Raw genomic sequence first — 23,199 nt, forward strand, 5'->3', positions numbered from 1 at the left:
AAAATAATTAACAATAATTGTGCCATTGCCATATGAACATTCAGCATCCAAGACTTAAATAAGTTCCCATTCTGCTTTTATATTGGTTCATAGATTGTTAAAAGAACTCCAGTGTTTAATAAAGTTTTAAAACATTAAATGTTTATGGATTATATCAGAATGAAAATGGCATGGAACCTTCTTCTAGGCTCCCATATTTGACTTCCATGCTGCCACTGTAAAAAGCAATGGCTTGTTCCAACAGCTGGGGTACTTCCAATAACAAGGAACAATATATATTATAATTAGTTCTTATGATTACTAACTCTTCAGACTGTCAGATCACTGGGCTGAGTAGTTTTCTTTTAAGCCAAATAACATTTCAAAAAGGAATTTTGATTTATTACTGATTATTAATTTCCAAATTCTGTCCCTATTCTTATGTGGACAATTCCCATGCACATTACTGAGCATTGCATTTGAAAGCAAAATTTGGCCCAGTAAATGCAAACAAGACTCGAAGTCAAACTGAACATTTTTTTTTGCTATTGACATAGGCCAATAATTTCTGTTAGCGATACCATTCTATGTTTTGGAGTGGTTCTGCTACTGACAGATTATCCAGAATGGCAAAACTTTCTGTTTTTAAAAGCCTTTTGTTATACACATACACGCACCAGCCCATTTTGTATTTTTAATGAAAGCTAAAAGGCCTTTATCTTAAGGTACATGGATTTATATTATTTAAACTGCTTTTTGTTCCATATGTTGAGGAAACACAAAAGTTTGTTTAAATAAGAATGACTATAAATAGTAAGTCTGACCAAATTGCCTTTCCGCTTTCTGAACTACTTGTTTATGGGCACCATCACCACAAAAAGAATGATATAAAGCTAGTATTTTCCAGCCTGTTTATGGTGTTTACTTGTGCTCATTAAAAGCTCCAGAGCACTTTTTCCAAGAGCAAGTTTCCCAGCCTCTGCGTACTGGTTAAGTTCTAACTATTTGGAATCTCATTCTAAGACTCAGTCTTCCTATAGCTCCAGTTTTGGATATTGAGTTCCATGGAATCCTAAGCTGTTCAGCATTTCAGTGACAGCAGATATGATCCATCTATAATATATAGGTGGCCTGTAAAACGCCTTGTGCCCAGTTGGTCGGGAAAAACTGTGCTATAGCAATGTATAGGTAAGGTGTTATTACTGCAGGTGAGTGAGTTTAAGTGATTGAAAAGTACTCAGAAATCCTGAGTTCTAATACTAGCTTCTGCAACTGTGTAGGCAAAGTCCCTTAACCTCTCTGGCCCTCAGTTTCCCCGTCTCAGATTAGAGTTACCTACTTTTATAGGGATATGTGAGGTTTAGAACCAAAGCTTGCCCTCTGCGAGGCAAGTCTGACAGAAAACCAGAGGGCATAAAGAACCTCTTTTTATTCTATGCTAGCAGTAGAGCAGGATCTCTGCCTTGCACTAAGGAGGGGTCCTGGACCCCACATCAAGTAGTCCTCCCATTTCCTAATTCAAATACAGTTTGCTGACTAAAGTACATTGCTGCATGCTCGGCTAGCTAGTATGTAGATTGAGGCCTCCAGCATGAATCCTTCAGGGGCATATATTACTCATTTTCAAAGGAGCAGTGAAGTGCACTTAACATGATTTTCTCCCTTCTCTCGGCCTGCCTTGTATAAATAATGGCTCTTGTACTACATGTATGGTGGACATGCTTCACCCTTCTCTCCCTCCTTTGTGTGTGCCTCTGTCAGATAAAGGCAGGATCTTGCCCTTAAGGTTTATGCTATGTTTTAGAGATCATCAAAGGAAAGATGCTTTCTAGATACACATAGTTAATATGATGGTTTAAAAAAATACTAATCTATCTAATACTTTAAATACCCTAACAATAAATATGACCCATGGCTTTAGGTTCTCAGTTGCTTTCAGGTGAAAGTTACTGAGAGATTGCATACAAAAAAATGGTGAACTTTATGATTCCTCATGAGATAGGATAAAGAACAAACCCTCCATTGTTTTTATTATTGCTCAGGACCTGTTCAGTAAACAGAAGGGTTATTTAGAGGAAGAACTCGACTACAGGAAACAAGCTCTGGACCAGGCTTACATGGTAGGAAAAGAACAGTCATTAAATTTTCATGCTTGATCAGATTTGATAAAATACAGAAGACAAGAATTTACACAGCGTTCTTTTTTAAGTGAGTTTTTTGTTCTGCCAGATTAGGAAACCAAAAATTACTTACATGGAGGATAGATGCCACAGGAAATGGGTTAAAATAATTGGAATTGTAATGTTTTTTTGCATTGCATCTTATTCTAAAATGTGCAAAGGCAACATCTTGGTGGTAGAATTGTTTGCCAGAGATAGGCTAACAGAGTGCACAGTGATCACGAGTAAAATATGCAGAAAAATGACTATAAAACATTTCAAATGTTATTTTTCCAGCTATTTGTAAATATTTGCCGTTAACTTCTCCAAACCCAGAGACGTCTATCCTTTCCATCCTATCTATTCTAACCTCTTATAGACTTCTTAAATAAAGCCACAGGCTTTGGTCTTCTCAGGTTGAACAACAAAATAAGGAAAGTCCTCTGAATTAGCACATTAGTGCACTCAGCTTCATTAGGTGGAGTAAAACCTCAAGAAACAGAAGTATTGTGGCATGAAGAATTGGTTACATATTGGAGGCATTTCAAATTGGAAAAGGATTCTTAGGGAAGCAGTGTGGTCTAGTGTTTAAAGGAGATAACTGGGAGATTGAGCACCTGGGTTCCATTCCATACTACGGACCTTGGGCAACCCATTCAGTTTAGTTTATGCATCTGTAAAATGGATACAAATACCTACCTCACAAAGGTGGTGTGAAGTTTAGTGGGTTGCTGCCAGATAGTTTAGATCCAAATAATGTTATTCTGGATGGTTTTCTTTCATACGATCATACAAAACCTAATTGTAAAAGCAATCAGGTGTCTTATTTTAGTTGGTGAATATAGATTTCTGTTTGGATTTTAACATTCTCTGCTATTCGCCTCCCAAATATTGCTGCATTTGGTTAGTGCATGAGAAACTGAAAGTAAAATTGACTAGAAACTAACAAGAAACAAAAGATCTATTGGTGTGCCCTAGCCCTCAAATACCCCGACAGACCAGAAAACACAGGAGTTTCTTTACTTGATGAAATTTCTGATTCGGTGCTTTAACCTTTGATCCCCTTGAGAGACAAGTATTTGGAATTGCTTATGGCAATTCAGAACAAAGAGAAGGAAGGAAACCTGGAATAACCGCAGATTAGAACTGTAGGGTTAGCGAAAGAGAAATGAGTGACAGGCTTTTTCTTGACTTGCAGTAAGTTACTATATCACTTGCAGTTCTTCTTTTTGATGCCTTGTAAACAGTTTTATTCCCTAAGCTGGTTTAACAATCCAGCTGCAATGAGGGAAAGCACTCGTTTGGCACTAACCTTGTAACTCAGAATTGGCAGTGGGGCCCTGTCGTGAATTGAACAAAAACTTGGCATGTGGGAAAATGCTGTATCTTTTGTCTTTCCCAACACATACTGTGAACTCTGGTTAAATTAAACAAATCACTCATTCAATTGAACAGAACACAAGGCCCATGCTGGAAACAGTCTCATAAGAACATGTGCACTGTATATGGAATGCTCTTCGCTGCTCACTTGAGTGCTGCTTTCCTGCTCTCTGGTTGTGTCCTTCCTCCCTCTTAAGCTTGGCTTGCAAGCGTTGTTGTTGTTGTGTTGGTTTGTTTGCCCTGCTGTATTCAAACGTGTGCCTGTTTGTGTGTGATTTGGGTTGGCATTAGAAAATCCAGGAGCTGGAAGCCACGCTATATAATGCTCTGCAGCAGGACACTGGAAGGCGGGCGAGTGAGTCATTGAATGAAGTGCAGAGGGAGGATTTACGAGCTGCGGTGGAGAAGGTACGGAGGCAGATCCTGAGGCAGAGCCGCGAGTTTGATAGCCAGATTTTGCATGAGCGCATGGAGCTGCTGCAGCAGGCACAGCAGGTAACTCACCACTCCTTCCCCCCACATCAGTGTTACCACCATAGTCACAACCATCACCAGCACAAGAATATCACATCACTGTCACCTTGCCAAGTTATTCTGAGTCTTATTATTTATATTGCTGTCATTCCAGGGAGCCCCAATCGGAATTGGGACCGCATGGGCACTATACAGACACAAAATACAATGGACTGCCCCAGAGAGCTTGTAGTCTAGGGCCTCCATCTTGTAAATTGTTCCGTGTGGGCAGAGCTATGCTGACTTCAAGGGGGCTCCATGGACAGACAGGGTCTACCTGCATAGAACATTGTAAGAGGGTGGCCTGCACCTTTAAGGGCCAGTAACCCTGTGGCCAGCCAGCCCTGTTTGATTGTCTAATCCAGCTGAGATGGGATCAGGTGGATAAAGGGCTAAGAGAATTTAGTCAGCTGAGAGCTGAGGCTGGCTTTTGTGACTGTCCCTGGAACAAGAAGAGATGCAGATTGAAAGGCTTCTGGACCCCCTGCAACCTGGTTTGGTCAGGGGAATAATTTGGTATTATGTTACTTTGTGATTTTATTTGATTAAGTTAATAAACCCATGCCTTGAAGGAAGAGTCTGAAAGAGACTTGAGGCCATGTAATTCCTTCCTGGGCTGGGGAAGATAGGCTGGCAGAATGGTGGAGAATGTGGGCAGGCAAACAGCTTCTGGAACCGAGAGGAAGATGAAGCAGCATAAGAAAAAGTGGAGGAGAACAGGCAAGCAGTTATAGAAAGAACAGTGGCAGAAGTGATGGCTAGCAAGGTTTGGATGTTCCCCTGGGTTTTTTAGTAGGATGGGATGGGAGGAGACATCTACCTGTTGGCATCTCAGCCAGCCAGCCACAACTCCTGCAGGGTCAACAAAAACAGTTCCTGAAGCACCTGGAGAAATGGGCTCCAGGGAGTCTTGCTGGTCCTGGAGAGGGCTGCTCAGGTAGCCCTGCCCATGGTAGGTGAAGTTGGGGTCAGATGATGACCCACTCTGGGGCCTTCCTCTGCACCTTTGAGTGAGTGTCCAGTGCTGCCAGCTGGAAGGAGTCAACTTGGATGGCCAGTGTGGCACCATTTCTGACAGGAGAGGCCCAGGCAGTATACCAAGCCTTGAGTGACAAGCAGTCTGGCTTAGACCTGGAGATAAAAGCTACCTTTTAGATAGACTGGAGCTGACTCGAGGCATATCCTCACCTGTTCCAGACTGAGCCATTTTCATGAGGACTATGTCCATGTGTAGTGGCCCAGTGATAGCAAGACCTCATCACCTATTGGTTGTGGAGACAATCATGAGCCTGATGGTTCTGAAACAATTCTTGCAGATTCTGCCAGTGGGAGCCCAAAGCTGGGTAGGGCATTTTCAGCCATGATTTGTGGGAGAGGTAGTGGACAGAGTGGAGGCCAAGGGAGCTGAGCAGCAAGGCAGACCAACAGTACCCAATGGAAAAGGTGAGAATAGGAGGTGCTCTGACCTGGGTAGGCTGGGAAAACTCTCAAGGGGACCAAATCCTGCTTAGCCCTGAATGTAGCCATTAAGCTGTCTAGAGTGCCTTATAACCGTGAGTGCCAACCTCAGGGCAGACTGTTAAGAAACAGGACACAAACCAGTTCTGTGTTCTATACAGTACACCAACACAGTATCAAGTGTGAACTCCTCAACCACTAGGACAGCCTTAACACAGAGTCACAGACAGTCCCCTTGGGCACTCCGGTCTATATTGCCACCCAGGCAAGCCTGCCTTTGAGATAGATGGTCCCTTACACCAAAAATTATAACAATATTCAGGTTACTCCGAGTCCCAAAGGACCAGTCACTTACCCAGATCAATTGTTCCACAGATCTCAAATCAAAGACAATGCTTGTAGTCAGTCCTGTAATGACAATTAAAGATTTACTAACTAAGAAAAAGAGATGAGTTATTTACAAGATTAAAGCAGGTAAACATGCACACACAAAGGAGTTACAATCTTAGTTTTCAAAAGGTGATAGTAGCTGCTATATATTGTGACAAAGTTCCTCCTCTACCTTGGTGGGTCCTGTGCTTATTGGCAGATTTGCTCATCTCAGTGATCTTCTTACAGTCTGGATCAACTCCTCCTCCTGTGTCTGATCAGGAGTTGGGAGGCTTGAGGGGAACCTGGACCCTTCCTCTACTCCGGGTTCCAGCTCAGGGCCCTGTGGATTGCAGCTGTCTATAGTGCCTCTTGTAACAGTTGCATGACAGCTACAACTCCCTGGGCTATTCCCCAAGGCCTCCTCCAAACACCTTCTTTATCCTCACCACAGGACCTTCCTCCTGGTGTCTGATAACACTTGTACTTTGTAGTCCTCCAGCAGCACAGCCTCTCACTCTCAGCTCCTTGCACCTCTTGCTCCCACCTCCTCACATGCACTTCTTCTCCTCTGGCTCCTCCCCACCTGACTGGAGTGAGCTCCTTTTTAAACCCAAGTGCCCTGATTAGCCTGCCTTGATTGGCTGCAGGTGTTCTAATCAGCCTGTATGCCTTAATTGGTTCTAGCAGGTTCCTGATTACTCCAGTGCAGCCCCTGCTCTGGTCACTCAGGGAATAGAAAACTACTCATCCAGTGACCAGTATATTTGCCCTCTACCAGACTACTGTACCTCACTGGTCTGGGTCTGTCACAATATGCACACTCTATAGGCTCTTTAAGGCTAACCCTAGCTTGAGCAGCTTGAGGATCCCTTGCTTATGCTTTGAAATATTGACCTTTCTGAATTCCAAGCAGCATAGTGATGGTAATTTCTCCTTAGCAGGGATATTTATTCCCTTCCCTCAGTGTTCAAGCTGTGATGGGACAAGGGCTTGTGCACATACCCTCTTCAAAACATGGGGGAAGCAATCAACAAAGTCTTTTAGCCACTGATGTTCCTCAATGCTTTGTCTGGTGTCTATAGGCCTTCTTTTGTTGGGGAGGAGATGACACCTTTTGTGGTAAACTAGTATTTCATACTTGGTAATGCTTCTCTCTTGATCATGGGGATTTACAGTCTTCGCGAACATTTTTATGGTTAAAGAGCAAACTCTTAAATATTATCTTATAACATGGGATACAGATATTATATGTAAGTTTAATACATGCAACATCTTACATGCACTTTATAAAGTCTAAATACTAAACACATTATTTTCAGCTTAACATCTATTTTAAAAATACTAACACAGGCGAGCCAGACTGGTTTCCAGCTATACATTTGTTCGTGTTCAGTGAGGCCCAGGTGCCGTGGAATGAGCTACAACCCGGTCTGCTAGCATCACACTCCTAACACCAAACGGGTGCAGGAAGGAGTGTCACCAACACTCCTGAATACGCCTCAAGGCCCCATCCCCCTATTTTTGAGAAGCGACAAAGAGTCCAGTGGCACCTTGTAGATTAACAGAAGTATTGGAGCATGAGCTTTCATGGGTGAATACCCACTTCGTCAGACACATTTTCTTTCCCCTTGATATGGATTATTTCCATGTTATACTCTTGCAGAGCTAGGCTCTAGCGTAACCATCTGGAATTGGTCTCTACTCCCAACTAATATGCTTACAGTGAGCTTGCCTGTCAAAACATCAATTTCTTTTATTATACAAATAAAGCTTAAGTTGCTTAACAGCCCAAATGATGGCATAGCAGTCCCACTCAATGACAGCATAGGTTGTTCAGTGGAGAGCGGGGCAGGTTTTTACTCTTGCCCCCCACCCCAATGTTTGCTGAAATCAGGGCTGGCTAAAACTGGCTCTTTAGACAAAACATCTTTTATGTCCTAGATGCTTTTTTCACAGGCCTGGGTCCATACCACCTAGTCTGGCTGCTGCTTTTTTGTAAGCTCTGTTATGAGTGCTACCATATCATTAAACTCTTTGTAATTCCCCGATAATGGTTGGCCAGACCAATAAAGGATAGGGTTTGCTTCTTGGTTTGTGGGCCACACCAATTCTGAATAGCTTCTACTTTTAAAGGGTCAAGGTGAACAAACCCACTGTCCAACCTGTGTCCTAAATAAGATACCTCTGCACTCCCCATCTTGCTTTTGGAGCCCTTATCAGTGATGTTGGTGTCTTTAAGCCTCTGCTATACAATCCCCACATGATTCAGGTGGTCTTGGTAAGAGTCACTAAAAATAGCCAAGTCGTCTACATAGGCCCCGGCAAAGGTCTGTAATCCCTGCATACTTCATTGACAAACCTCTGAAAGGTAGCCCCTGCATTAATTAATCCAAAAGGCATAACCTTAAACTCATATAGGCCAGGTTCCACTATAAAAACTGATTTTTCCTGGGCCTCAGCATCTGACGAAGTGGGTATTCACCCACGAAAGCTCATGCTCCAAAACGTCTGTTAGTCTATAAGGTGCCACAGGACTCTTTGCTGCTTTTACAGATCCAGACTAACACGGCTACCCCTCTGATACTTGTCCTAATACAGTTGGGCCTTTCACTTCCTCTGCTAATTTGGTTTTATATGTCCAGGAGCCCCACCGTGATCACAGATGACCTGCCTTCCCTTAGTGCAGGGGGGTTTAAAACCTGGGCTTGCATTTTTTTAAATCAAAGTTGAGAACAGGTTTATTTCCAGATCCCTCCTCCCTCTGAACCAGGGGCACAGGGGGGATTCCGTTCCCCAGGGATTTGTGCCCCGCATGAGCCCTTGATTCAACAATTTCTTTAGCCTCCAAAAATGTGGAAGATTTTTTATTTTATTTTATTTTATTTTTGTCTTTAGCTTGTCTGTAACTACCCATAACAATTGTTCCTGGGCCATCAGATCAAACAGTTTTTCATAGTCACCTTCAACCCCTGTCACCACTATCGATTTTCTCATAAAATTACACATTTTGTACATATTCAACATGTGTGAAATTGTCAAACACTTTAACATTTCTGTACTTCAGCAGGATTCAGGGGTAATCTTAAACCTTTCAATATGTTTTCTTTACATTTCTTATACTTCATAGCATCACCCTTTTCCATATCGTTAAAAACTTATCTTGCCTTCCCAGTTCATCTGGTCAAGAGGATAGGCATCCATTTATTCTCTAAGAAAATGTGAATCCCACTCAGTCTCTCAAAGGAGGACAGGAACTCTTCTATACAATCAGTCTCTTTATAAATTGGGCAGACTTTCTCCCACTCCCTTGTGTCTTGGAGTGGGGGTGGAGGGGCGGTTGTATTCACTGGCTGGGGAATCTCCTTTTGCTACTCCAGTACTCTGAGCTACAATGTGTGAGCTTCCATCTGCTTCTGGTGTGCCCTCTCTTCAGCTTCAGCATTGCCTCTGACTGTGCTATTTGTTCCATGTGTCTTTGATGGCCCTCTCCTCAACCTGTTTGCTGGCTATGCGTCTTTGGTGGGCTCTCTCGTCAGCCTCTTCACTGGCTTTGCCTGCTGCCTGGGTTGAATCAGTTTCCCTGGTCCACAGTTCTGCAATCAGTCTCTCATGCTTATGTTCTTCCTGGGCCACCAAGTCCTGCAATCAGGCAAGTTCCCCTGCAGTGGTTTCTGTGGTAAGTGGTGCAGGAAGGTCTTTGGATATCTGGTCAAAACTTCTGAGCAAAGCTCCTCAGTTCCTGATCTGGGGTTTTCCTTTTATAGGATATTCCACTCTACAAGCCGAAATGTTCAAGGTCTTTTGTCTCAAGATTATCATATGAGTGTGGTTCACTCATTATGTCTAATCTTTAACTTTTAAAAACCTCTCAATATCAAGTTTAAACTTTTAATAGTGCTGGGTTATGATCTATAAATTCAACTGACCTGCAGCATGTGAATTTTGCCAAGACTATTCATTTGTCAGTGTTCTGTGAGGCCCAGGGGCCTTGGCATAAGCTGGCACTGGGTCTGCCAGCATCACAATAGAGTTTCAGAGGGATGGCTCACAGGACAGAGTCAAAGTTGGGAAAACAGCATAGTCTGTTAATGGTACTGTGTGAGTTTCAGGTGCCTGAAGTGAGGCAGGAGGGCAGAGAAGTTCTCCCTTGGTCAGGGGTCCAGGGATATGGGGGAGGAATTGGACCCAAAGACCAATACATCTGCAGAAATGGTGCACAGAGCAGACTTAGAAGTGGTGGCAGTAGTCACTAAAACTACCCTACTGACCACTCAAGGAATGAGTAGGAGAGATCTGGGGTTTCTGTGACCGATAAGAATAGGATGGAGGCCAATGGCTCGACCAGCAGCCTGCAGATTTAGATGGCATAATGCTCTCTTCAAGGGACAAGGTTTTGGCACAAACAGTAATGATGGAACAAGAAGTTGTCCATATGAGGCTGAAGGATGCAACTGATAAGCAGAGCACTTGATATTGGAGGAGGAGGTGATGAAACTTCAGCATGAAATCTTCCTGCAGAATTAGCGCATGGCTGAGAAGTTTGAGACCCTGGAGGGAGAAGTTGACTCCCCTCTCCCTCTGTCCCCCACAAAAAAAGACAGGAATGTAACAGGTTATCTTGCCCTTTTAAGGGCCAGGAGACCTGGGTCAGCCAGCCCTTTCATCTATCAGACTCAGCTGGGAAGATAGGTGATCCCTCTGAAGGGCAGCTCTGCAGGAGAGAGGTTGGGCCCTGTGTGACAGAGGCAAAGACTGAAAGACCTCAGGGCCCCTGCAGCCTGTGTTGATCAAGGGAATAGATTTATTTTTTGTTACTCTGAGGGTTTCTTGGTTTGAATTAATAAACTGTGCTCCAAGGAAGAGACTTGGGCATGGCCGTAGTTCTTCCAGGGTTGGGGGAGAAAGGCCAGCAATTTCCTATAGCATGTTGCAGGACTGGGGCCTAAATAGAAACAACATGCAACAGGAGGTTGTTAGAAGCCCAATCGAGGGCGAAAGACAATACAAGGATGTCAGTAATAGGAATGAAGTGTAGCATATATGTCATGTCGTGGGGTTCAACTCAGACCAGTGAGAGGTTGCGTTGCCACCTGTCCTGTAACCCTAGGTGCCTTAAATCAGAGGTGGGCAAACTATGGCTCACAGGCCACATCTGGCCTGTGGGACCGTCCTTCCTGGCCCCCTAGCATCTGGCCCTGGCCCCTCCCCTCCTGTCCCCCCTCCCCCACAGTCTCAGCTTGCTCCATCGCTGGAGCAATGCTCTGGGCAGCAGGGCTGTGAGCTCCTGGGGCAGCGCAGCTGCAGAGCCTGGTTTGACCAAGTGCTCTGTGCTGCGCGGTGGCGGCAGCATGGCCTGGCTCCAGCCGGGTGGCACGACTGTAGTGCCACCAGCCACCTGTGCTCCAGGCAGCGTGGTAAGGGGGCAGGGAGTGGAGGCGGGGGAGTGGATAGAGGGCAGCGGAGTTCAGAGGGGGGGTGTGGATGGGGTGGCAGGGGGCAGTCAGGGGCAAGAGTTCCGGGGGCAGTCGGGACAGGGAGAAGGAGTGGTTGGATGGGGTAGGGGTCCCGGGTGGCTATCAGGAATGAAAGGAGGGGTTGGATGGGGCAGAGGTCCCAAGGGACCATCAGGAATGAGAGGAGGGGTTGGATGGGGTGGTGGGGATCTGGAGGCAGTCAGAGGACAGGGGGCTGGGGTGTGTGGATGGGGCAGGGGTCCCAGGAGGGTTTGGAATAGCTCAGTGGTTTGAGCGCTGGCCTGCTAAACCCAGGGTTGTGAGTTCAGTCCTTGAGGGGGGCACTTAGGGATTTGGGGAAAAATCAGTACTTGGTCCTGCTAGTGAAGGCAGAGGGCTGGACTTCATGACCTTTCAGGGTCCCTTCCAGTTCTAGGAGACAGGTATATCTCAATTTTTTTTTCTTAGGTTGGATATTAGGAAAAACTTTTTCACTAGGAGGGTGATGAAGCACTGGAATGGGTTACCTAGGGAGGTGGTGGAATCTCCTGCCTTAGAGGTTTTTAAGGTCAGGCTTGACAAAGCCCTGGGTGGGATGATTTAGTTGGAAATTGGTCTTCCTTTGAGCAGGGGGTTGGACTAGATGACCTCCTGAGGTCCCTTCCAACCCTGATATTCTATGATTCTATGACGGGGCAGGATTTGGGGGGCGGGGGCAGATAGGAGGTGGGGGCCAGACCACAACCTCTTCCCCTAACTGTCCCTCTGTACAATTTACAAAACCCGATGCAGCCCTCAGGCCAAAAAGTTTGCCCGCCCCTGCCTTAAATGCTCTGTTGCAGTGGCTCACGACCTGGATACCAACAGTCAGCAGAAATGCATGAAGGTGGGGGCTGTAATTTATGTTTCAGAAATTGCACTGGGCTATATAATGCCATCAGTTTTTAAGCAGAGCTCCTCTGGGGAGTTTTACTTACACATCAGTGGCATGATATGGCCTGCTGACAAGAAGCTGTAGACATAGTAATTAAGGAGACTAGCCCTGAAACATGCAACCTGGCACCATATACTCCAGAGCATCTTTCAAAGGAGCAAAGTTCAAATGACAGTCCCCCAATGTCCCCCAACTTAACACTGTTGCTAAATGGGTTGGTTTTTGTTGAAACACCATATCAGAAACCTATGAAATTAAATATAAACATCTCGGGGCCCTTTCTGGCCTGAAAGAACAATATTACTAGAGCTACAGTCACACTACTGCAGTGGGATTAGGTCAGCATTTCTCTGATAGGTTCCTATTTGCAGGCATTGATCATTCCTTCTTTGTTAAAACTGAATATAGAAAATATAAACCCCAAGGAACCCAGTGCATATAATCTTAATTCAAATCTTTTCTGGCCAGATTTGAGCTAGAAAAGTACCAAAAGAAAAGTTCTTGGCCTCAAGCAATGGGGTACTGTGTATGATGAGCACTTCTGAAAATCAGGTCTTATGTTTAGGATTTTTTTTTTCCCATACAGAACTCATTCCCTCCCTCCAGGCTCACTCTCCTTCTCCATCTCCCCATCCCACAGAATCCATCAGGTCTTCCTGGTGCATCTGTTTGGAGGAGCAGATCTTGGAGCAACTTTGCTAAATGTGATTAGTACTTGACAGCTTTTTAGTTCTTATTGGTTTACTGTGATAGGCATTGTTGTTCTTTAGGACACAGCTGTATTTATATTGCTCCATTTATCTATCTATAGTTATCTGAAGTCTTTGTACAATGCTCATCACCTTATACAATCAGCAAAGAGTCTTGTGGCACCTTGTAAACTAACAGACGTATTGGAGCATGAGGTTTCGTGGGTGAATACATGCATCCGACGAAGTGGGTATTTACCCATGAAAGCTCATGCTCCAATATGTCTGTTAGTCTATAAGGTGCCTGTCATGGTATAATTCTCCACTTTGAACCTTAGCATCCACAAGATGGGATACCAGCATGAATTCCTCTAAGCTCAATTACCAGCTTAGTACTTGTAGCGCTGCCACCAACCAGGAATTCCAGTGCCTGGTACACTCTGGTCCCCACAAAACCTTGCCCGGGGACCCCCAAGACCCAGTCCCTCTGGATCTTAACACAAGGAAAGTAAACCCTTTCCCTCACCGTTGCCTCTCCCAGGCTTCCCCTCCCTGGGTTACCCTGGAAGATCACTGTGTGATTCAAACTTCTTGAATCTTAAAACAGAGAGGAAAATCCACCTTCCCCCCTCCTTCTCTCTCCCCCTCTCAGATTCTCCCTGAGAGAGAAAGTAATCCTAACACAGGGAGAAAATTAACCTTTCTCTCCCCCTTCCCTCCTTTCTCCCCACCAATTCCCTGGTGAATCCAGACCCAGTCCCCTGGGGTCTTACCAGATTAAAAAAACAATCAGGTTCTTAAACAAGAAAAGCTTTTAATTAAAGAAAGAAACAACAGTAACAATTATCTTTGTAAATTTAAGGTGGAATATGTTTCAGGGTCTTTCAGCTATAGACACTGGGAATACCCTCCCAGCCTAAGTATACAAGTACAAATTAAAATCCTTTCAGCAAAATACCAATTTGAACTCCTTCCAGCAAAATACACATTTGCAAATAAAGAAAACAAACATAAGCCTAACTCGCCTTATCACCTAGTACTTACTATTTTGAATCTATAAGAACCTGTATCTGGGAGATTGGAGAGAAACCTGGTTGCGCTTCTGGTCACTTTCAGAACCCAGAGAGAACAACAACCAAATTCTAACAGCACACACAAAAACTTCCCTGCTTCAAGATTTGAAAGTATCCTGTCCCCTGATTGGTCCTCTGGTCAGGTGACATCCAGGCGCACTGATTTTGTTAACTCTTTGCAGGCAAAAGAGACATGAAGTACTTCTGTTCTATTAACTCTTAACTATCTGTTTATGACAGTGCCACAAGACTCTTTGCTGCTTTTGCAGATCCAGACTAACGCGGCTACCCCTCTGATACCTGACACCTTATGCAATGTAACTTTGTAGAGCACACCTGTGTAACAAAAGCAGGGCATGTGAAACTGAGATCTGGTACCAAACAGGTACTTAATATTTTCAAATAGCTATTATTCCTGTATTACAGGTGGGGAAACTGAGTCAGGGAGGTTAAGTAATTTGCCAAAGACAACAGAGAACATGTGAGTGACAGAACTGGATCAGAACTTGGATCTTCCTGGCTCCAGTTGAGTACATAGTCTGCTAGACTACACAGTCTCAAATGAAGTCATTGTGGTTTTTTAATTTATTTATACCCTCAATGTTGTAACAGGAATCAGAATAATTCATAGCAAACGCATTTATTCTTAATCAAGTGACAGTATTGGTGGGTTTCCTGTGAGTCTAGTGCTTATTAATAACAACCCAAAGTTCTGTGCACTTCTTAAAAAACAAATGCTGAGTAATAGTGTCACGGGGATTCATGGATTATAAAGTCAGAAGAGGTCACTGTGATCGTGTACTTTGACTGCCTATATAACAGAGGCCCTACGAGTTCTGTGAATTAATTCCTGTTTGAATTAGAGTAGATCTTTTAGAAAAACAGCCCATCTTGATTTAAAGATTTCCAGCACAACCCTTGGTAAATTGTTCCAATAGTTAATTACCCTCATGGTTTAAAATTTGTGCCTTTATAACAATCTGTATATTTGGGTATCCTCTACTGTATTAAGAGCACCTACCATTCTTCCTGCCCCTTTGTTAACTCTAATGGCAGGGCAGGACTAAGGAGAGTGAGGTGGCCCCTGATGGGGCTGCAGTGCTTGACACAGATATTCCCCGTTTCAGAGACACTTTGAAAGAGCTTGTAATAGAAACTTCATTTTGCCATTTCAAAAGTCTGGGTTTCTCTGAAATTGGGTTTTCAACCCCCACTTCTCTATACAACTCCTACAAGACATCTGGCCTGGTCTCCCTCTGATGCTCTAGCCATGATGGCTTCTGGGAGAATGGATGCAGCTTTTACTTAACCTGAATGGTTGCAGTTTACAAGCAAGCTTAGTGTCTTGAGGGGAGTGCAGAGAGGTGGAGGAAACCAAGATGAGCGCTGTGCTTCTGCATGAAGTGAGCCTTGACAGTGTGGCAGGTGGGTAAGTAGGGGCAGGAAGTGTGCCTAATCAATGAGCATGGGATTGTCGGTGTCTCAAATGAAGGGAGCTGGTCTCTATAAAGGTCTTAGTGATTCGGCATGATAATGGCATTTGTTTTATGGGGGAGCTGCTGGGTCTCAAAGTGTTCTTTATGAGGAGTGCCATGTTGACTGAAATTGGCAGGGGTGTGTGTGTGTGTGTGAGAGAGAGAGAGATTTTATAGCTCTCCAGCTGCCTCTTGGTCCAGATACAAGGAGTGAGTTCTCAGCCACAGGATGCTGGGTTTGCTCCTAGTATGTATTCAAATGTATTCAACATTTGAAATGAACTTAGTATGGGAACATTTAAAACTCTTCAGATTGGTAGTATAGTTTCATCTTGATATGTGGGGATTTACGTACAGCTAACCCATCCGTGCATAACGGGACTCATTTATGTATCCTGATTGTGCATGAAGGAAACCAGGCCTTTCTGTAGAATTATACCAGCTCACGAAGACATACGCTGCTTTTATTAAACTCTAGCTGCAACATGCAGACTTTAGGCCACATCCTCAGCTAGTGCAAATTGGCAATGCACCATTGAATTCAATGGCAATGCATTGATTTACACCACTCTTTATACTTGTGGGAGGCAGCATATGTTAATTAAAAATCTGTTGTGAGCAGCTTGTGATATTTGCTTCTAGCAATAAGGTAAGTGCAGTCCAACTGCTTCTACTACACATGTTGCCACAAAAATGTGTTGTTGTGTTGTGCAGCTCTTTGAAAGCTAGCGGTGTGAATATTATTAAACTTTTCAATGAAGAACTTCATTTAAAAGAATTAATTTGCATCTTAGCCAGCACAGCGACATGATTTTTGGATATTTGACAAAGGGATCATTTTAAATATAATTTTAAATATAGTAACCTTCATAGTAAAATAATAAATAAAATAAGAGAATGCCATGCTGCATGCTGTGGCTACAAAGAACATTGGACAGAGACAGCTGTTTAATAGAACATAGTGTAATATGCTACTGGAGCAAAAGCCGCAGTAAAGTTAAATATCATTTAAGAAAGCAGATTTAATCAAAATGATCAGCATGTATCAATGCATGAAGTAATTGTGTGAATTTATGTTCTCTGCTGAAATGAGTAAGTTACTGAGGATCAGGTTCTGCCGCCCTCATTGACACTGAGTAGGATCTTACTTTGTGAGCATTCCCAGGATGCTTGTGGAGTAGCGACCTACCTAATGTGAACAGAACATGGCCTTAACTTAGGATAGGTTAATTCATTTGGCAATATTCAAACACAAGAGAAAAGCATAATAAAACAGGAACTACTTCTACCTTTATTTTTGTTTTTACTGTATTTTATGATGCAGACAAAGAGCTGGAAAATCTTTAAAGGACAGCAGATTGATACATTCCCAGCTCCAGAAATGGTTGCTGTCAATCAGAGAAAGAGAGAGAGAAGGAGAGGAATTTATTTATGCAAAAAAGTAATTTCCCTCTTGCAGTCTCCTCTCTCCCATCTTCCTTTTATCAAATTATAGGAGAAAGAAATAAAAAAGACCTATTAGTTCATCTCATCACCTCTACAAAACAGATTTTCCCCAATGCCACATTAGAATTTAAATATTATAGTGACGGGTGCTTTATAAATACCTAAAGGATGTTCTCTAGTGCTGGGCCTAGGGTGACCAGACAGCAAGTGTGAAAAATTGGGACAGGCAGTGGGGGGTAATAAGAGTCTATATAAGAAAAACACCCAAAAATCGGGACTGTCCCTATAAAATCGGGACATCTGGTTACCCTAGCTGGGCCCAGCTCTGCAGAAAGAAAGGAGCCATAAAAAAGAATATCTTTACTATCCTACACCTGAGCATAAGACATGCATGTAAGTGGAAAATTGAGAGCATAAGCATTCCTACCTATAAACAGCTTAACCATGTTTACTTTTGCCATGACCCCAGATTTCCTACAACCCAGTCTCAGATACCTGCTGCCACTACCAAGCTTCTCACTGAGAAGGGGCACCCTTCCCCTGCTCCCTTGTTACAAGGACCTGGTATGGCCCGGAGTGGTGGCATGAGGGTCGTCCCCTGATAGGTATGGTAGCTAATTTTTGATGCCTGCTATAGAAAAACCTGTTTACCACAGCTCCACACCAGCTTGAATTAATAAACTTGTAATTTACTATTTCCTGTTTACAATTAACACCGATGAATGAACTCCAATTTTGGCCATCTGGCAGTGTCCTTTTCAAGCCCTGTGAAGTCTTATTTTATACCCCAGTTCTCAGGCTTCCTTTTCATAAACGCTGGCATCTGATGTTTTCTCAGTCTGGTCTCACCGCCACCCTCTCGGCAGCCTCTGCATCCCTGAGGTACCAGTCTCTGGAGTCTGGAGCGGCCTTTCTTGGCACCTTTAGTCAGCATGGACACCTTCAGCAGGCAAGTCTCAACATTCCTCACTCCAATGATCCTCATCCCACTTCTGACTTTTGAACCAGCATTCTGGGGTAGCTTCTAGTAACCCAGTTGGGCCCTCACAAAGTTCTTGGGTTTCAACCACTATCTCCCTTCCACACATATATCTTACCTCCCACATACCTCATACCTAAAATAATATAATCGTAATACATACCTTCACCTATGCTGAACTTTAAACCACAGCTTTAAAGTATATCCTTTAGTCATATAACCCCATTAGAGCATTCAGCAGTGCATCACACATAAGAGGAAATTACAGCAAATTGAATGGTTATGAACAGAAAATGAAGAATTATACTTCACCTGACAGATAAATGGCTATACCCCAAAACTGAGCTATCTAAAGTTTGCCAAGGGAATAACGTGTTTCAAATGTAGTCCTCAGATATTTTCTTGTTTTCAGCAATAGTCAAAGAGACAAGGTCCTTATTCCAGAAGGTATCTACTTTACCAAAGATGTCTCCTAGTTTTGCAGAATATAATATTACTACTTAATCTCTATTGGTCTTTCCACTATAATAGGATATCCAGACTTAAGTGGAAGAGAAACGAGAATAAAAAAAATTACAATGTATGTGATTTTTGTGTTAGCTTTTTCAGGACACTCCTTAGAGATGTTTTGGTAGGAACTTTCCATGAAGAAGACTTCACTTCTTTCATGTAAAGATCTCGTAGTCATGGATTTGGTTTATCTATATAATCCATGGCTTTGAGTATCTCACTGCATATTCAGAATCCCAACAGCCCATGTGTTCAGACTGCACATTTGGGCTTTCAAGGTTTCTTTTTTTTCTCTTCATACTTAAAACTGTCTTTATTGTCAGTCTGGTGCAGAGGCATTGGATTCAATAACTGATGTATTGAATAAGCTCAAACCAATCTTGTGTGAGTCCAGGAGATGATCTATTTCTCCAAGTATCCATATAATCAGTTATGGCAATTGTTTCCCGCACTAGAGTCATTAAAGTACTCTGTTTCAGTAAGGAGAAATTCATTTATCTCTCTAGAGGCTTTTCTAGTGCTGAAGTAGAGGCAGAGGATATGATGAGGCTTGGGAGTTGTCCTGAGCCGTAAAGATCTTGGCTTGTTCAGGAACTCATAGATGTGTCATAGAATCAAGAGAATAAATAAAAGTATGACCAAGTTTGCTGTCTGCATCTAGTGAGCTCAAGGTGATGTATAGCTACTGCTCTACAAAACAAGGGTCCATCCTTTCTCATACAATCTCTGATTTTAAACTATTTTTATGAAATGTACAAACTGAGGGCAGTTATGCCACACTTGCCAAACATATACGTTCAAAGAGTAATAGAGAACAATGCAAAACATAGCATTTTACCTCCAGTAGTGACCTAGGCATTTATAGTGCGCTCATCACCATGGCATCCGAGCACGTTCAAGAATTACATGGGTACATGATATATTCTAATCAGTGCTGATTGAACATCTAGATGGAACACTAGAACTTACCTATGTTTTCAGGTTTTTTGCTCATTACCTTTCTGACTGGAACAATAATATGCTTTAGGATAAAATCTGACAAATAGACTCTAGCATTACTGAACAAAAAGGTTGACAAAGTTTATCCATGAGATCCAAACTGAGGAAAACTATAAAAACAACCACTCAAAGGCATGTAGAACAACTCTATCAACTGGTTAAACAATAATATGATAAAGTGGACAGTTTAAGCAACTTGCTTACACAAACTTATGGAACAGCATAATCTCCAGGTACAGTTTGGGGACAGAATTCAGCTAAATAAATCTAACCCCTTCCAAATGCCAGCCAAATATATGCTTTTATCATCTGAAGTAAAGCAATACAATGGGTGATAAGCTTCAGTGTGAACTATTAGTGTGCTGCTAAACATGTAGAGTACTTGTGAACCCTCCTATTCAGGAAAAACACAACTGCCCCTCTGCAAACCCCCTATTAAGTAAAAAGAACAAGAGTACTTGTGGCACCTTAGAGACTAACAAATTTATTTCAGCATGAACTTTTGTGAGCTACTGCTCACTTCTTCAGATGCACAGCCATGAAGTTGATGGATTTCCACTCCAAACGGCTAAATGCAGTGAGTTACACATCTGAAGAAGTGAGCTGTAGCTCACGAAAACTCATGCTGAAATAAATTTGTTAGTCTCTAAGGTGCCACAAGTACTCTTGTTCTTTTTGCGGATAAAGACTAACATGGCTGCTCCTATTAATTGGCATTCTAGTGGTCACTTCCAATTTCTGGTATCTGAAGCTCAGAACTTTTCTATATTCTGCTGTTTTTCAGAAGTGCTGAGCACTCATCTCTCCAAACAAAATCAGTGGAAGTGGCAGGTGCTCAGCAGTTCTAAAAATCAGGGCTTTTAAAAAAATGATTTTACAGTTACAGGGATGAAAGGTTACTTATTTAAAAAAAATACCGATGCATATTGGTCAAGAAAGACAAAAATCGTTTTGATGAAAAACTATTATCCAATTTCCTAAATGTGTCTTTCTAAATTAAATTAAACATTGAGATAACCAAATGTGGTTATTGTTATGCCAAAAAATGAGTATCAATGAAGTTTAATAATTTTAGAAAGCCCAACTTAACTTTGAGATTTAGAAAAAAAAGTTTAACTTCTTAAAATTATTAAACAGCATAGACATTCATTTGATATTTCACGTTTGCTTTTTATTAGTATTGATGCTCTGAATTCATGCTTTAAGAAAATAAAGTAATATTAACATAGGTCTGTTGACAACTTCAAGCTTATTATATGGTGATACAATAATGAAAAAAAACTCAAATTAACCACACTCATGATGAGAAATAATAGGATGGTTGATAGTCCTGTGTTAATATTAATTTTTTGATGTAATTTTCTTAAAGCATAAATTAAGAGCACCAATGCTAATAAAAACCTAATGTTCTAGTAAATATCAAGAGGTGTACATTCAATTTTAGTAAGTAATCCAATATCAGCATGTGGGAAACAATCATGTTAAGATGTGTTGTTTTAATAAACGTCACTAATTTTTCTACCAAAACAAATGTGGTTTAATACATATTAATTTTGGTACTATGAAATGCGTCACTGGAACTGCTGGAAGATTCATTCTATTTAGGAAGACAAATAGGAACTGAAAATGCATAATAAAGATTAGCAAGAACAATCTTCCTATGTTAGTAAAATTAAAAGCATTATCCTCTTGGGTTGAGGTGCAGAGGAGGAAATGGAATTAAGTTACCTGCTATGTAAATGAGGGACTGTGCTAAGGTTTAGGATGCTACAGTACATTCCAAATGGTGTATTGCAGACATGTCTTGATAGTTGAAATTATCCCAAATTTTGGATCTTTAAGAGAAATAAGATGACACATTGCCTACCATCAGGGAATGCTGTTGTCATTGCCTTTCTCATTTCCCCATGTACAAGAGAGAGATCGATCTGAATAGGTTGATAATTGAGTGCTCAGTTCTGCAATTTGCAGAGCCCATTGTGAGAGGTGCTATGCAGCCTCATCTAACAGTGAAGTTAATTTTGCAGAATCAGGCACTAACAGTCTGAATAAATGCATCTGTTTTTATGAGTAAGACACAAGGAAAGTGCACTGAGAAATGTTTTAAGCTTTTATGATGTGTAGTATGAAATACTGAAATACAGTGAAGATTTTTACATGGGAACTATTTTGTCCAGTACATGATCTTTAACACTCATATACTATTTTTATTTAATCAGCCAAAATATCAAGTTAAAGGTTTGTTTTAATTTGCAAGTTAGTAAATAGAATGTGTGGTTACTAGAGCTTTAAAAATACAATAGGTTAATAAAGAGGTAAAAAGAGGGTAAGGTAAGAATAAATGTAGTCAGAAAATATGGTATTTATTGCCATAAATTAATGTTACTCATCAGCGTAGTTATCTGAGTAATTGCCAGAGACAAGTCCGTCTATAGTAATCTCTGTGTTAATCTATACATTAACATACAAGTCCCCACATTTCTACTGAAAATTATTTTGTGCATTAACATTATTAAAAATCAGACACATCTGTTTATTAATATTGTTGAGAAGCTGACAAAAAGTGTGACTATAACAAGACAGTCTTGCCTCTTACCGTTCGTTATACGTGGTAAAACATTTCCCTGGCTAATCTCTGCTTCAGAATTAGATACATTCTAGAGCGTAGGTTGGTTGCAAAATAATGTTTGTATCTGAGATAGCCCATCCATAGTGTGTATCCTGTAAGTGTATATCAAACTGAACCTTTCACACATTTCACAGCCGAGTCTCTAATCAGCTTAGCAAATCCTTCTTCATCTGCTTTGTGCTAAAATTACCGAATTGTTTTCTTGGATTTGCTGATGAATGTAAATCCAATAAGAATGAGTCATGGGAACTAGTAAGGTGATTTCTGAACTCCTACTTAGTACATTCTTCTTGTGTTTTCACAACTCCTGTAGCATTGCTAAAAGAACATTTCTTGGCCAGACCAACAAATCTTCTTGACCACATTGTTTTCAGTTGTATAGTACATTTGTTAGGATATGCAGTAAAGCAGACTAATTGGTCAAACATATAACTGAAGGTGGAAACACCTTTGTTATACTGCTTAACACAAAAACTATCCACTGTCATTGATCACATAGGTATTGACTTTAACATAAAAAAATACAGCAAACAAGGTAATAAATAAAAACTGTAGCTTATGTAACCCACATGCCTCCTCTAAGTGGTCTCGGTGCCACCAGAGGGGGCAGAACACGACACCCAGGAGGCATGTGGGTTTATGAAATATGGGAATAATATGGTAATTTAGACAATATTCACCTTCAGTGTTAATATGATGCTGTATTAAGGGTGAAAAATCAGACCAGAACCCCCACAGGTTGCAATTTAGTATATCCCTGGATACTGCTACATGCTTGTGTACGTGCGTGCGCGCGCACGCACGCACGCACGCACGCACACACACACACACACCTCATCAATACAATCCAGCTGTTTTGCAGTGCTCTGGTGCCTCAAAGCAGCCAAAAATTTGTCTTAATTCCCTCCAGGAAGATTTTCATTATGTTGGGCAGTCTTTTTGTGGTGTAAAGCCATCCTAGCTGGTATAGGGGGGCATGAATGTCTGGCTGGCTTGAAGTGTCTTTGCCCCAATCCTCACTTCCTAGCTTTTGCCTCATGTGCAGCTCTGCCAAGCCAGAGAATATCTGTCTCTCTCAATAACACACTAACAAACATAAAACACACAGTGATAAAATATCCAGATCAAAGCAATTCCTTGGAATCCATGTC

The 23,199-nt window shown here is 42.0% G+C and overlaps 1 protein-coding gene across 1 annotated transcript in view; it reads left to right on the forward strand.

Moving 5' to 3' along the window:
• JAKMIP1 (janus kinase and microtubule interacting protein 1) overlaps positions 1-23,199 on the forward strand; it is a 275,429-nt gene that overhangs the window by 231,735 nt on the left and 20,495 nt on the right. The window contains exons 18-19 of the mRNA XM_030563332.1: positions 2,022-2,099; positions 3,810-4,013. Of these exons, the coding sequence (XP_030419192.1) occupies positions 2,022-2,099; positions 3,810-4,013 (282 nt within the window). The remainder of the gene's footprint in view (positions 1-2,021; positions 2,100-3,809; positions 4,014-23,199) is intronic.

This window comes from Gopherus evgoodei, chromosome 5, assembly GCF_007399415.2.
Source record: "Gopherus evgoodei ecotype Sinaloan lineage chromosome 5, rGopEvg1_v1.p, whole genome shotgun sequence".
Taxonomy (NCBI): domain Eukaryota; kingdom Metazoa; phylum Chordata; order Testudines; family Testudinidae; genus Gopherus; species Gopherus evgoodei.